Genomic DNA, 13,224 nt, shown 5'->3' with positions numbered 1-13,224 from the left:
GACTGCAGATGCTGAAGATCAGAGCTGAAAATGTGTTGCTGGAAAAGCGCAGCAGGTCAGGCAGCATCCAAGGAGCAGGAGAATCGACATTTCGGGTATGAGCCAGAAGGGCTAATTATATATTAAAACAAATAAATGAATCTAATAATATTTGATTTGCATTCCAGCACTCCGGGAAAAATACTTTATGAAGTATTTTAAAGTCTACTCCTATCTTTAATCTGTCTGTTCAGTGTTGTTATGGTACACCCATGGAGCAGGTAGGGATTTGAACCCAGATCAGAGGTAGGGACATTATCGCTCCACCACAAGAGCATCACAACAAAAGTTATATATTTTGGTAATTTCTTCCTTTTGTGGCATTCCTGGTCATTTCTCTCCCATCCTGGAATCCTGAGAGAGACAACTGACTAGTGACCCCCATTACACTCTGATGCGGTCAGTCAGACCTGGTGTTTGGGGGGGGGGAGTATTACAAATGGATGGTATGTTACAATGAGGAACACTTCCTTGGAGCCTCCAGCTCTGAGTGATGGCCCATCTGAAGACGTTGCCAAGTTTGAAAGTGTAAAGTTCCCTACAGATTGCTACGTCACTAATTTAAAAGATAATCCACCGGTCATATAACCTTGTTTTTTTTTGTGCAGGCAGGATAAGCACTTTGAAGACTGTTTCTGACTTCAGCATTTGATCAGGAGAGAAACTAGTTTAAAACGACGAGAAGGAAATGTCTCTGAGGCACCGTGTAAAGATCCAGCTCAGAAGATGGAGGTTTTTCCTTTGGTTGCTTGGTATCCTCATCACCTCTGTAACTATTGTGATGATCTATATGGTTGTTCCGGGTAAGTTTAAAGTCCTGTGCCCCTTGCTGTCAGTCAGGTGAGTGACAGTAAATTCTTACTTTGAATTTTTAACATTTGGAATTTGAAGCAAAGTTGCAGAATCAGAAACAAGCAGCAATGGGACTATTGATTATCTGATGGATGACTTCTGCTAGCTTTGCAGTGGGTTTTTTTTTAAAACTTGAAAACACCTGAGAGTGTTTGTCATTCACGTTTATTGAGAAGATTCCATGACAGTATCAGGATGATTAGCTCACCAAAAGGAGTGGATTACCTCCAAATCTGGGACCACAGGACAAGACAGCAGTTCCTGCTTATCCTAACAAGAGTCCAGTAAAGACTGATCTGTATTCAGGTGGAAGTGGAGTCACAGTGCAGGGGGCCCAGGTTTGATTGAAGCCCACACTATCTGTGTGGAGTCTGCGTATTCCACCCCCCATGCCTGCGTGTGTTTCCTCCCACAGTCCAAAGGTTAGGCGGATTGAACATGGGAAATGTAATGTTACAGGGATAGGGTGGGCTGCTCCTCCAAGAGTCGGTGTGGACTCAAATACCTGAATAACCTGCTTCCAAATTGTATTCATTCTAAAGGCTAATGTGGTACCGTCGGCATGTATCCTGCCCTAAAAAGCATAGTTTTTAAAGCCCGTCTTGTTCACTATCAGACTGTTTCAATGTAATTTTATTAACACCGACCCTTTGTTGGTATTAAATTGCCATAGTGAGATTTGAACTCATTGCTTATTCACTACGTTGCCAGATTGCAGTGAATAGCGGCTAAGTTTGAACTGGTTTCTTCTGAGTGCCAAGCAGCCACCCTCTTATAGTGCTCCTCATCTTTTGTTTTGTAATTATTTATCAAACACCTTCTATTTTCCCCATTCCTTCTGGTGCCTCAATTGTACACAGTCTGACTCTCCTCATTCAGAGGCCGACTCTGCCTTTCATAGCCCACAGTGCCCTCTGCAGCCACTAATGGAAACAGCAGCTGTACAATTCTGACCGAGGCTGTGCTGGAATTGACCAGTGGGATGTCAGGATGACAATGGAAGAGCAATCCACTTGCATTTATTGGGAAATTGGAAAATCCAATAAACAGCTGAACATAAGATGCTGCCGCATATTAGGAGTGCATTGCAAAGTCAGCAGCAGCAGCGGCGATGTGCAGTGTTATTGAGCACCAGGTGGTTCTGCTGAGTGTGCAGGAAGAGATTTGATCCTTAAGATGCAGGGGCATAAGTAGGCCATTCATTGCCATCAGGTCTGCTCCATCATTCACTGAGATCCGTGTTAGTGCCTCAAATACGTATGTATGCACAGTCTTGTATGTGTAGGAGATGGCCTTGATTTGTTTGGATAGAGTGTTTCAAATGTTTCTTTCCTTGTTATGCTACTGTAGAGAACTGAACTGTATTTGTGACTATGTGTATATATATATACACACAAAGATTGGTTTATAAATAAAGTAAAACAGAACCTCTGTTGAAATTCAACCACAATATTTCAGAGAGTGTAATGGTTGGGAAGCCCCTGGTGGAAATAAACAGGATGGATTCAGCAGGTTCAGGTTCACACATGCCTCTGGGAACACAGCCATACTCAGAAGAGATTATATTGTAGAGATAAATAGCTCTTTTGGAAATGTTGTCAAATTAGGAATTTGCATTTAGTGTCTTTTCTTTCTTTCAGAAACTGAACACATTGCAAAACGTGAAGTCACAAGTAAGTCACTTGTAAGAATGGCCACAATGCAGCTGGTTCTGCTATAACGCATGCGTCTTCAAAGCAAATTGGCTTTAACGTGATTGGAGAAGTTAGACTGTTATTTGTAGAATGTGAAGTTTCCTTACCTGAATTGGCTGTAACACGATTCCAACTCCACTAACTTAAATGGCACAATTTTCATACGCCTTATCTGAGAACCAACTGTATTATCATTTCCTGGGGAATAGGTAGGTGTAGCAGGGATGGAATTTAAGTGGTTGCAGGGAGCACTAACCACGAGGAAGTTAACTCATCCCTGACTTTAACCCCGCCTCCCCCACCTAACCCCCACCCCCAGCCTAAAATGCTGCTCCACATCTGGCAAATCCTTGAAGGTGTATCATTTTTACTTAACAGTGTGGAAGTATTCTTGTTGTTATTTAAGTGCAATGGGAGGTTCCTCAGATATCACAGAATACACAGTCTATCTATTCAGAATTCACGTCACCTCTTTCATGTTCAGAGATGAAGGGGAGGAGATGCCTCATTGTCTGGATAGAATTGCAGCTCTAGCCATTCATTGATGTGGCAATAAATCCAATCAATCTGGTTGCCAGTAAATTACCATTTGTAATCTGTCAGTCAGTTGATCATGAAGAATGTTTAATGGGGTAATTATTAACCCAAGTATATCGGGTATAAATGAAAGGGAATGAGGGGTGGCCCAGGATAGCAAGACAATCTGAATCGTCTTGTTCTGATCAGATTCAGGGAAACTATACCTGGATGAAAATGCCAAGCTCCTTTTCTCTCGGGATTCTTTGTTTGCTGTCCCCAGTAGAGCCCTTCCCAATTGTGAAACACTCATGGGAGCCCTTGTATGTTTCAGAGTGATGCAAAAATACTTCTAGATGATTAATGGTTTTCTTAATAGTTTTTATTTCAAATGTCTGCCCCTTGCTTCAAGGTCAAGGCTTCCAGCTCTTTGTAAGATGTGTTTACTTTCCTCTGAGTCCACACCCAGACTAACCGATCAAGAACTGTGAGCACCGATCTATTAACACACAGACTGAACCAATCAAGCACTGTGAGGACAGATTTGTTAATAGACACTCATAATCAAACCTCAAACAGTTGAACACCACAACCCCCGTTACCAGCATCTCCCTACTTCACCTGAGTATTGGGCATTTCTAATAAAGTGCAAGGTGTACATTTTGTCGTGTACATCATGCAGTGACAAAACATTGGGAGACTAATTGAGGCCAGCAGTTTCTAGTTGACACACACAGGCAGATAAACCCCTTTCCCACACCTTCTAGAATATTTTATCAGCTGCAGCTCAGTGGTAGTACTCACAAGTTTGATTCTGAAAACAGTGAGCTTGATTCCTGGGAAGTTAGCCCTGGTCAAGGAAATAGAAACAGCCTGGGACAGCTGTACCCATTAGGAATCCTGTGGAGTGCTGAGTGGAAATCTGAGTTGAGCTGACTCCTTTGGTTCATGTATGATGGTTGAAATGTGAATACATTGGCAGGAAACAGAAGACTTTTTGATTGAACTTTTTATTTTTAAATTTGATAAGCTGATTACCATTTGTACCAGAGTGGTCTCAGGTCAGTGATTACCCCAGGATCTCGGTGAAATTCAGTCAACTACAGGTATATTTCCCAAACAATACTGCATGAAGTTAGTGCCTTTTCAATAGTTTGCAGTTGACTTCTCTGTCCGACAACTCTCTTTATGAATCCCGCTGAACAAAATGACAGGTGGCAACCACCATTTGTATTTTTACAGCCACATTGCTTGGCAGCTCTTCAGAATTCCTTTGTGTTCTCACCAGGACTTCTGCTAATTTTGGGAGCGTTAAAGATTAAATAAATAGGAACACTCTGAAATTCTTTGTCTCTTTGCTCTAATTATTACCATTGACATTGCATTATATTCCATGCCATCTTTGTCCTCTTGCTTGCCCTCTAATCTCTCCCTGAGCTTTCCCTGCCTGGCACCTCCCACTCACCCACCTCCCACCATTTTTACAACTGCATTAAGCCTATTACATTCCATCTTCAATTCCAACAAAAGCCAGATTGGACTCGAAATGTTCACTCTGTTTCTCTCTCTCTCTGAAGATGCTGAGTTTCTCCAGCAATTTCTGCTTTTCATCTCAGATCTCCAACATCTGCCACATTTTGCATCAAATCCGAAATACAAATGTTGGCATTTCAGGCAGTTTGGGAGCATACAATTTACTGAGACTTGTCTACCCCTCTCTGAACTAACTTGTGTGTCTCCACTTTCATTTTAGATGATTCAGCATCAGCCCCTGTTTATAAAGGTAAGGAGAGTTGCCATTGGATTAATATCAGCGTTTCTTTTCTGCTCATTAATAAAATCTCATGTTTCTATAAAGGTGAATGTAGTGATTGTAACAAGGTCAGCCAGGTAGACTTTATAGAACATTCCTGAAGAAGGGCTTATGCCCGAAACGTTGATTCTCCTGCACCTTTGATGCTGCCTGACCTGCTGTGCTTTTCCAGCAACGCATTTTTTCAGCTCTGATCGCCAGCATCTGCAGTCCTCACTTTCTCCTAGACTTTATAGAATATGAGTTCCCTAATTGGGGCTGTTAATCTGGTCCATTCAGGGATCCCTGGCTGACAGATATAAACAGGAATGTCAGATGTGTTCACTCTCATGTGTTCACTATGTACATGTAAATAAAGAGTGGCTTGGTGACAAGATACTGGCCTTTGTGGAGGTTATTTCAATTACTTATAGTGTGGAAACAGGCCCTTCGGCCCAACAAGTCCACACCGACCCTCCGAAGAGCAACCCACCCAGACCCATTCCCCTACATTTACCCCTTCACCTAACACTATGGGCAATTTAGCATGGCCAATTCACCTAACCTGCACATCTTTGGACTGTGGGAGGTAACCGGAGCACCCGGAGGAAACCCACGGAGACACGGGGAGAACGTGCAAACTCCACACAGACAGTCGCCTGAGGCGGGAATTGAACCCGAGTCTCTGGCACTGTGAGGCAGCAGTGCTAACCACTGTGCCACCGTGCTGCCCCACAAGATCTTCCCCCACAAGCAGGAATACCCTCTCTAAGCCAGATTTCGACAAACCGAGGCAAGATATGAATTGAGAAATTTTCCAACTCCATGGATCGCCTGGATATAAAGAGCTTGCGATAAGCATCGTTCACCCTGCAGGAAGTGGAGTGAGATTTCACTCAGACCTGCTGAGCTCAAACGACAGCCAGGATGCTGGCGGAGGCCGGGTGGGGGTGGTGCTCGGATGAGTACTGAGTGAGGCCGTTTAGAAGGGCCAATCGTTTCTGTCTGCAGCTTTGTCCCAATTGTTGGTCCACTTAGCCCTCATCCCTTATACACTCTCCTCCCTCTCCCAACTGCTCCACATGGCATCTCATTCTCCCAGGTCATCTCACCCAGGAACCACTATGGACAGGTCACTGGATACATTTGGAAATAAAAAGAATCAACTTTCAATGATTTAGGAGACATTTCACTCATTCCCAGTTGGTTCAATAAAAGAGCCTTCAATGCATGAGACATATTCAAAGATTTTAAATTCTCTAAAGAGACCAATTCATTACTAAAGAAATCAAAGATATTTCTATTCAGTAACCACAACAACTCTTTTTATAAATGTTCGTTAATAATGTGAACTTGGTCCCTTTTCATTTCAGCCAAGCATTCATAATGGCATCAGCTATAAGAACAGCTCTTTGGAAATATCAACCATTAGATCTATTGAAACAGCAGCAACTGATCGAATGTGATCTAATTGTTTTTTCAACTTGCATCAGATGGTCTGTCAATTAAAATGGTGAAGCTGCCAGTATTATACTCACTGTTACATCTGCAGGGAAAAGCGAGGACTGCAGATGCTGGAGATCATATTTTAAAAGTGTGGTGCTGGAAAAGCACAACCAGTCAGGCAGCATCCAAGGAGCAGAAGAGTCAATGTTTCGAGCATTAACTCTCACATTCCTGATGAAGAGCTCGAACCATCAAATCTTCTGCTCCTTGGATGCTGCCTGACTGGTTGTGCTTTTCCAGCACCACACATTTTCACTCACTCTTACATCTGCGGCCTATTTGCCAAGTTTGAAGGATTTAAACCATTTCACATTATGATACTTAGACGGACCTTATTAATATGCAGTTTTCCATTCTACAATCCATCAGTTAGCAGTGGCTTAGTCACTTCCCATTGCAGTTTGCTCCTCTGACCTTCCATCTTAGACGCCAGTCAACAAACTCTTTGGGCAATGCACTGACCAGGACCTCCAAACCCTCAGTGGCAAAGCAAAATGGCAACTTCCCTCTGTCCAAAATGTCTGGAGCAATTGACAAGAGCCGTGCAGGGTAGGAACATTGCAGGGAAGCTACATTTCAGGCTGCCAGCACTTGCCTGGATGCACAGACTGAGCTTTAATGACAGCGTTGGCACCAGGCATCCTGGGAGGTCCAGGCAGTGGCCAGTACCTCCACCCACAGCAAGTGGGAAACTGCAAGGATTGGGCTGCTACAGTGTCGTGGGGCATTATTTCTGAGGGAAGGTAGGGTGAGAAAGGTCACTAGTGTGCTCATGAAGTAAATACCTGATGAAACTTACCAAAATTGTCACATAGCCAAATTCTAGTAAAATTCATTGTCTTATACAGAAATGCAGAAAGAGTGTTTGTGATTCCTGCTCTTAGCTCTTAATTTGAATTATGAATAATTATGATCCCAACATTGATCCCTGCTGGCTCTCACTTCCTGTCATTCAACATGGCTTCCTTTTACCCAACTCTTAAAGCCACCTGCCTATCCATTTTGATAATTGCCACCTGACTCCAACCTTATTCACTAATCTATTGCATGGTAACATACTGAAGGCTGCTGATAAGTTAGATAAATTACATCTATGATGTTACCCTTATCTGTGTTACCTCCTCAAATAAATCTGTGAGGTTGGCCAAGCAAGACATCTCTTTTCAAATCCTTCTGACCATACATTGTTGTATTTCTGATTTCTGGATGTTTTTCTATTTGGTCCTTTATTCCCATTACCTTTTCTAGTGCCGTTGCCAAGCTGACTGGTCTCTCGTTCCCTGAACATGTTCTACATGTTTTTTTTTTGTCTGGCTTGCAGCTTTTTTCTGATGAATTGTTAGAAAGTGCCTGAGCTATATCCTGCCTAGACTCCCTTAATATCTGGGTAAAAACAATGACTGCAGATGCTGAAAATCAAACACTAGATTAGTGGTGCTGGAAGAGCACAGCAGTTCAGGCAGCATCCAACGAGCAGCGAAATCAATGTTTCGGGCAAAAGCCCTTCATCAGGAATAAAGGCAGTGAGCCTGAAGCGTGGAGAGATAAGCTAGAGGAGGGTGGGGGTGGGGAGAGAGTAGCATAGAGTACAATGGGTGAGTGGGGGAGGAGATGAAGGTGATAGGTCAAGGAGGAGAGGGTGGAGTGGATAGGTGGAAAAGAAGATAGGCAGGTAGGACAAGTCAAGGAGACAGTAACTGAGCTGGAAGTTTGAAACTAGGATGAGGTGGGGGAAGGGGAAATGAGGAAGCAGTTGAAGTCCACATTGATGCCCTGGGGTTGAAGTGTTCCGAGGCAGAAGATGAGGCGTTCTTCCTCCAGGCGTCGGGTGGTGAGGGAGCGGCGGTGAAGGAGGCCCAGGACCTCCATGTCCTCGGCAGAGTGGGAGGGGGAGTTGAAATGTTGGGCCACGGGGCGGTTTGGTTGATTAGTGCGGGTGTCTCGGAGATGTTCCCTAAAGCGCTCTGCTAGGAGGCGCCCAGTCTCCCCAATGTAGAGGAGACCACATCGGGAGCAACGGATACAATAAATGATATTGGTGGATGTGCAGGTGAAACTTTGATGGATGTGGAAGGCTCCTTTAGGGCCTTGGATAGAGGTGAGGGAGGAGGTGTGGGCACAGGTTTTACAGTTCCTGCGGTGGCAGGGGAAAGTGCCAGAATGGGAGGGTGGGTCGTAGGGGGGTGTGGACCTGACCAGGTAGTCACGGAGGGAACGGTCTTTGCGGAAGGCGGAAAGGGGTGGGGAGGGAAATATATCCCTGGTGGTGGGGTCTTTTTGGAGGTGGCGGAAATGTCGGTGGATGATTTGGTTGATGCGAAGGTTTGTCGGGTGGAAGGTGAGCACCAGGGGCGTTCTGTCCTTGTTACGGTTGGAGGGGTGGGGTCTGAGGGCGGAGGTGCGGGATGTGGACGAGATGCGTTGGAGGGCATCTTTAACCACATGGGAAGGGAAATTGCGGTCTCTAAAGAAGGAGGCCATCTGGTGTGTCCTATGGTGGAACTTGTCCTCCTGGGAGCAGATACGGCGGAGGCGGAGAAATTGGGAATACGGGATGGCATTTTTGCAAGAGATAGGGTGGGAAGAGGTGTAATCCAGGTAGCTATGGGAGTCGGTGGGTTTGTAAAAAATGTCAGTGTCAAGTCGGTCGTCACTAATGGAGATGGAGAGGTCCAGGAAGGGGAGCGAGGTGTCAGAGATAGTCCAGGTAAATTTAAGGTCAGGGTGGAATGTGTTGGTGAAGTTGATGAATTGCTCAACCTCCTCACGGGAGCACGAGGTGGTGCCAATGCAGTCATCAATGTAGCGGAGGAAGAGGTGGGGAGTGGTGCCGGTGTAATTACGGAAGATCAACTGTTCTACATAGCCAACAAAGAGACAGGCATAGCTGGGGCCCATACGTGTGCCCATGGCTACACCTTTGGTCTGGAGGAAGTGGGAGGATTCAAAGGAGAAATTGTTAAGGGTGAGGACCAGTTCGGCCAAACGAATGAGAGTGTCAGTGGAAGGGTACTGTTGGGGACGTCTGGAGAGGAAAAACCGGAGGGCTTGGAGGCCCTGGTCATGGCGAATGGAGGTGTAGAGGGATTGGATATCCATGGTGAAGATAAGGCGTTGGGGGCCAGGGAAACGGAAGTCTTGGAGGAGGTGGAGGGCGTGGGTGGTGTCTCGAACGTATGTGGGGAGTTCCTGGACTAGGGGGAATAGGACAGTGTCAAGGTAGGTAGAGATGAGTTCAGTGGGGCAGGAGCATGCTGAGACAATGGGTCGGCCAGGGTGGTCAGGCTTGTGGATCTTGGGAAGGAGGTAGAACCGGGCAGTGCGGGGTTCCCGGACTATGAGGTTGGAAGCTGTGGGTGGGAGATCTCCTGAGGTGATGAGGTTCTGTATGGTCTGGGAGATGATGGTTTGGTGATGGGGGGTGGGGTCATGGTTGAGGGAGCAGTAGGAAGAGGTGTCCTCGAGTTGGCGCTTGGCTTCAGCGGTGTAGAGGTCAGTGCGCCAGACTACCACTGCGCCCCCTTTATCCGCTGGCTTGATGGTGAGGTTGGGATTGGAGCAGAGGGATTGGACGGCTGCGCGTTGTGAGAGTGAGAGGTTGGAGTCGGGGAGGGGGGTAGACAGGTTGAGGCGGTTAATGTCCCGGCGGCAGTTGGAAATGAAGAGGTCGAGGGCAGGTAATAGGCCAGCGCAGGGTGTCCAGGTGGATGCAGTGTGTTGGAGGTGGGCGAAGGGGTCCTCGGAAGGTGGGCGGGAGTCCTGATTGTGAAAGTAAGCTCGGAGGCGGAGGCGACGGAAGAATTGTTCGATGTCACGGCGTGTATTAAATTCATTGATGCGTGGACGGAGGGGGATGAAGGTGAGTCCTTTGCTGAGGACTGATCGTTCGTCCTCAGTGAGGGGGAGGTCTGGGGGGATGATGAAAACTCAGCAGGGCCGGGAGCTGGGATCTGGTGTGGGTGTGGAGCTGGGAGTGGGGTCGGAGCCAGTACCTGGAGTGGGTGTGATGGTGGGGGGAATGGGGGTCGAGGCATGAGCTGGGGGAATGTTGCCCTTGGGGTTCTGGGGGGTGGGGATAGTGACAGTGGGGTCTGTGGGGGCCGTGTCAGCAGAATGCAGGTGAGTGGCGCTGGTGGGGGTGGAAGTGGTGGTGATCATGGCAGTAGGGGTGGCGGAGGTCACTGAGCGTGTGGCATCAGCGATGATGTGAGGGCTGGAAGTGGCTGTGGGAGTGGCCAAGATGTGGGCGGAAGTGACATCATCACTCAGCGTGGGGGTGGTAGCTGCGTCAGCCGCTTGGCTAATGGCGTTTCCAAGGCCAGGGGAATCTTCTGGAATGTTTGAGGAGCGCTGGTTATGGAGGTGGGTGGATAAAAGTTTGTTGTACTTACAGTTTTTGATGTTTGAGATGGAATTGAAATACTGTTTGTTGAGAGTATGAATTCTCCTGAGGATGTAGTACAGAGTGGGTCCTTTGCAATTCTGAGAGAGTGTGGCCCTCAGCTGAGGCAGGGCTGACTGTAGAGAGGTTAGGTGACGGCGCATTGCTGCAAGCGTGGAGCGGAGGATCCTGAAGGAGAACTGTTGCTGGTGTTTTTGAATCTGTAGTCTGTACTGTTTGTCCTGTTCGGGTCCGAACTCTGCTGGTTTAAAGGTGGTCAGGAGTCCGTGTGGGATGAGTTGGTTACGGAGGCAGGCACTGAGGAAGCAAATGTGGCTGTGGTACCGAGTTTGTTTCACAACATGGTTGAAGAGCTTCAGAGCAGAGGAAATGACCTGGGAGTTGCAGTGGGAGAGGGACTCCCTGAGATTCTTGTAGAGAGAGGAGGAAAACTTCTTCAAGGCAGGCATCCTTGCAAGAGGATTCACAGTAGGGTTAAAATCAACAAGGTAAAAACAATGACTGCAGATGCTGAAAATCAAATACTGGATTAGTGGTGCTGGAAGAGCACAGCAGTTCAGGCAGCATCCAACGAGCAGCGAAATTAACGTTTCGGGCAAAAGCCCTTCTTCAGGAATAAAGGCAGTGAGCCTGAAGCATGGAGAGATAAGCTAGAGGAGGGTGGGGGTGGGGAGAGAGTAGCATAGAGTACAATGGGTGAGTGGGGGAGGAGATGAAGGTGATAGGTCAAGGAGGAGAGGGTGGAGTGGATAGGTGGAAAAGAAGATAGGCAGGTCGGACAAGTCAAGGAGACAGCCCTTAATATCTGCCCATGTAATCAATTAGGACCAGGGCTTATCCTCTTTGAGTTTGTTGAGTTTATTTAAAATTTCTTTCCTTTATTATTCTGAAGAGTTGTATTTGTAGCCCACATCGATGTCAGCTGATTTCTCAATACCCTATTGGAACTATTGGACCAACTCTGAGCTTATAGGCCCACTCATGTGATAATGATAGATTGATAGTTAAGCCAGACTCATACTGCAATGATAGCCCACGGGATTACACCCACAAATTTCTACTGATGTTTTTTGTTACCTGAAAGAGAGAAAGAGAGAGAGGGCACATTGTACATTTTAAATTTAAATAGCGTGTCAATTTGAAAGTTCAGCAGACCTTATGACATCTTTCACACATTCACGGGTATCCTGAGAATGGTAAATCACACACTGTAGAAAATGGAACTTGTTTCAGAAAACATTGTTTGAACTCTGCATTAAGTTCAGATGTCCCTGACTGAATTGAGTTTCCCAAATGTGTCCCTCTTCCTTTATCCTAGCAAAAATAGGATCTGTTGGAAATGGGCCTGGATTTCAGTATTCAGCATTCTTCTGTTATTTTAGCTTGGCATAAAATCCTTGTGACTATGGAAATGTGGGCCTGGGTCAGGCAAGGGAACAAATTGGTAGTGAATCTATCATGAGTTAGCCTTGACTACAGTATCTAGTTATTCTTCTTGGCAGTATGTACAATATTTTCATTCCTTCATGTCACAATCAATATTTCATCCTTTAATCAATATCACATGACTATGGAAGTTGGAAAGTTATATTGCAGTTGTACAGAATGTTGGTGAGGCCACACTTGGAGTATTATGCTCAGTTTTGGTCACCTTGCTATAGGAAGGACATTATTAAACTGGAAAGAGTGCAGAAGAAATTTACAACCATGTTGCCAGGACTCAAGGATCTGAGTTATTGGGAGAGGTTGGACATGCGAGAACTTTTTTCTTTCCAGCGTGGGAAACTTAGGGGGGACCTTTATAGAAGTGTATAAGATCATGAGAGGCATGGATAGGGTGAATGCACCTCAGTCTTTTTCCTGGGGTTGGGGAATTAAGGACTAGGGAGCATCAGTTTAAGGTTAGAGGGGAAAGAATAAAAGGGAATCTGAGAGGCAACCTTTTTATACAGGGCCAGGTACGCATGTGGACTGAGCTGCCAGGGGAAGTGGTTGAGGCAGGTACATTAACAACATTTAACAGGCATTTGGACAAATATGTGGATAGGAAAGAATTAGAAGGGTATGGGCCAAGTGCAGGGAAATGGGGCTAAACTGGATGCACATTTTGGTCGACATGGACCAGTGTGGGCCAATCTGAGGAAGGGTCACTGGACCTGAAACGTTAACTCTAATTTCTCTTCACAGATGCTGCCAGACCTGCTGAGCTTTTCCAGCAACTTCTGTTTTTGTTTCTGATTTGCAGCATCTGCAGTTCTTTCGGTTTTCACTGTCTTTAGTTTGTTGGCATCCATTACATAAATAAGTGACCACATTTCCTGTACAACAGCAGTTAATATCAAAAGGAATTGCATCGGTGCTTTGGGGTGTCCTAACATTGTGGGCAGTGGGACAGCAGCTTTGTTTTAACGGGAACTTTATGA

The 13,224-nt window shown here is 45.9% G+C and overlaps 1 protein-coding gene across 1 annotated transcript in view; it reads left to right on the top strand.

The window, feature by feature from the left end:
• Positions 1 to 801: 801 nt before the first annotated feature.
• Positions 802 to 13,224, top strand: part of LOC140491234 (scavenger receptor cysteine-rich domain-containing group B protein) — a 78,523-nt gene continuing 66,100 nt past the window's right edge. The window contains exons 1-3 of the mRNA XM_072589207.1: positions 802 to 842; positions 2,532 to 2,564; positions 4,855 to 4,884. Coding sequence (XP_072445308.1) covers positions 821 to 842; positions 2,532 to 2,564; positions 4,855 to 4,884 — 85 coding nt within the window. The 5' untranslated portion in view covers positions 802 to 820. The remainder of the gene's footprint in view (positions 843 to 2,531; positions 2,565 to 4,854; positions 4,885 to 13,224) is intronic.

Source organism: Chiloscyllium punctatum, chromosome 19 (genome assembly GCF_047496795.1).
Source record: "Chiloscyllium punctatum isolate Juve2018m chromosome 19, sChiPun1.3, whole genome shotgun sequence".
In the NCBI taxonomy this organism is placed as follows: domain Eukaryota; kingdom Metazoa; phylum Chordata; class Chondrichthyes; order Orectolobiformes; family Hemiscylliidae; genus Chiloscyllium; species Chiloscyllium punctatum.
This window is presented reverse-complemented; position numbering and strand designations above follow the sequence as displayed.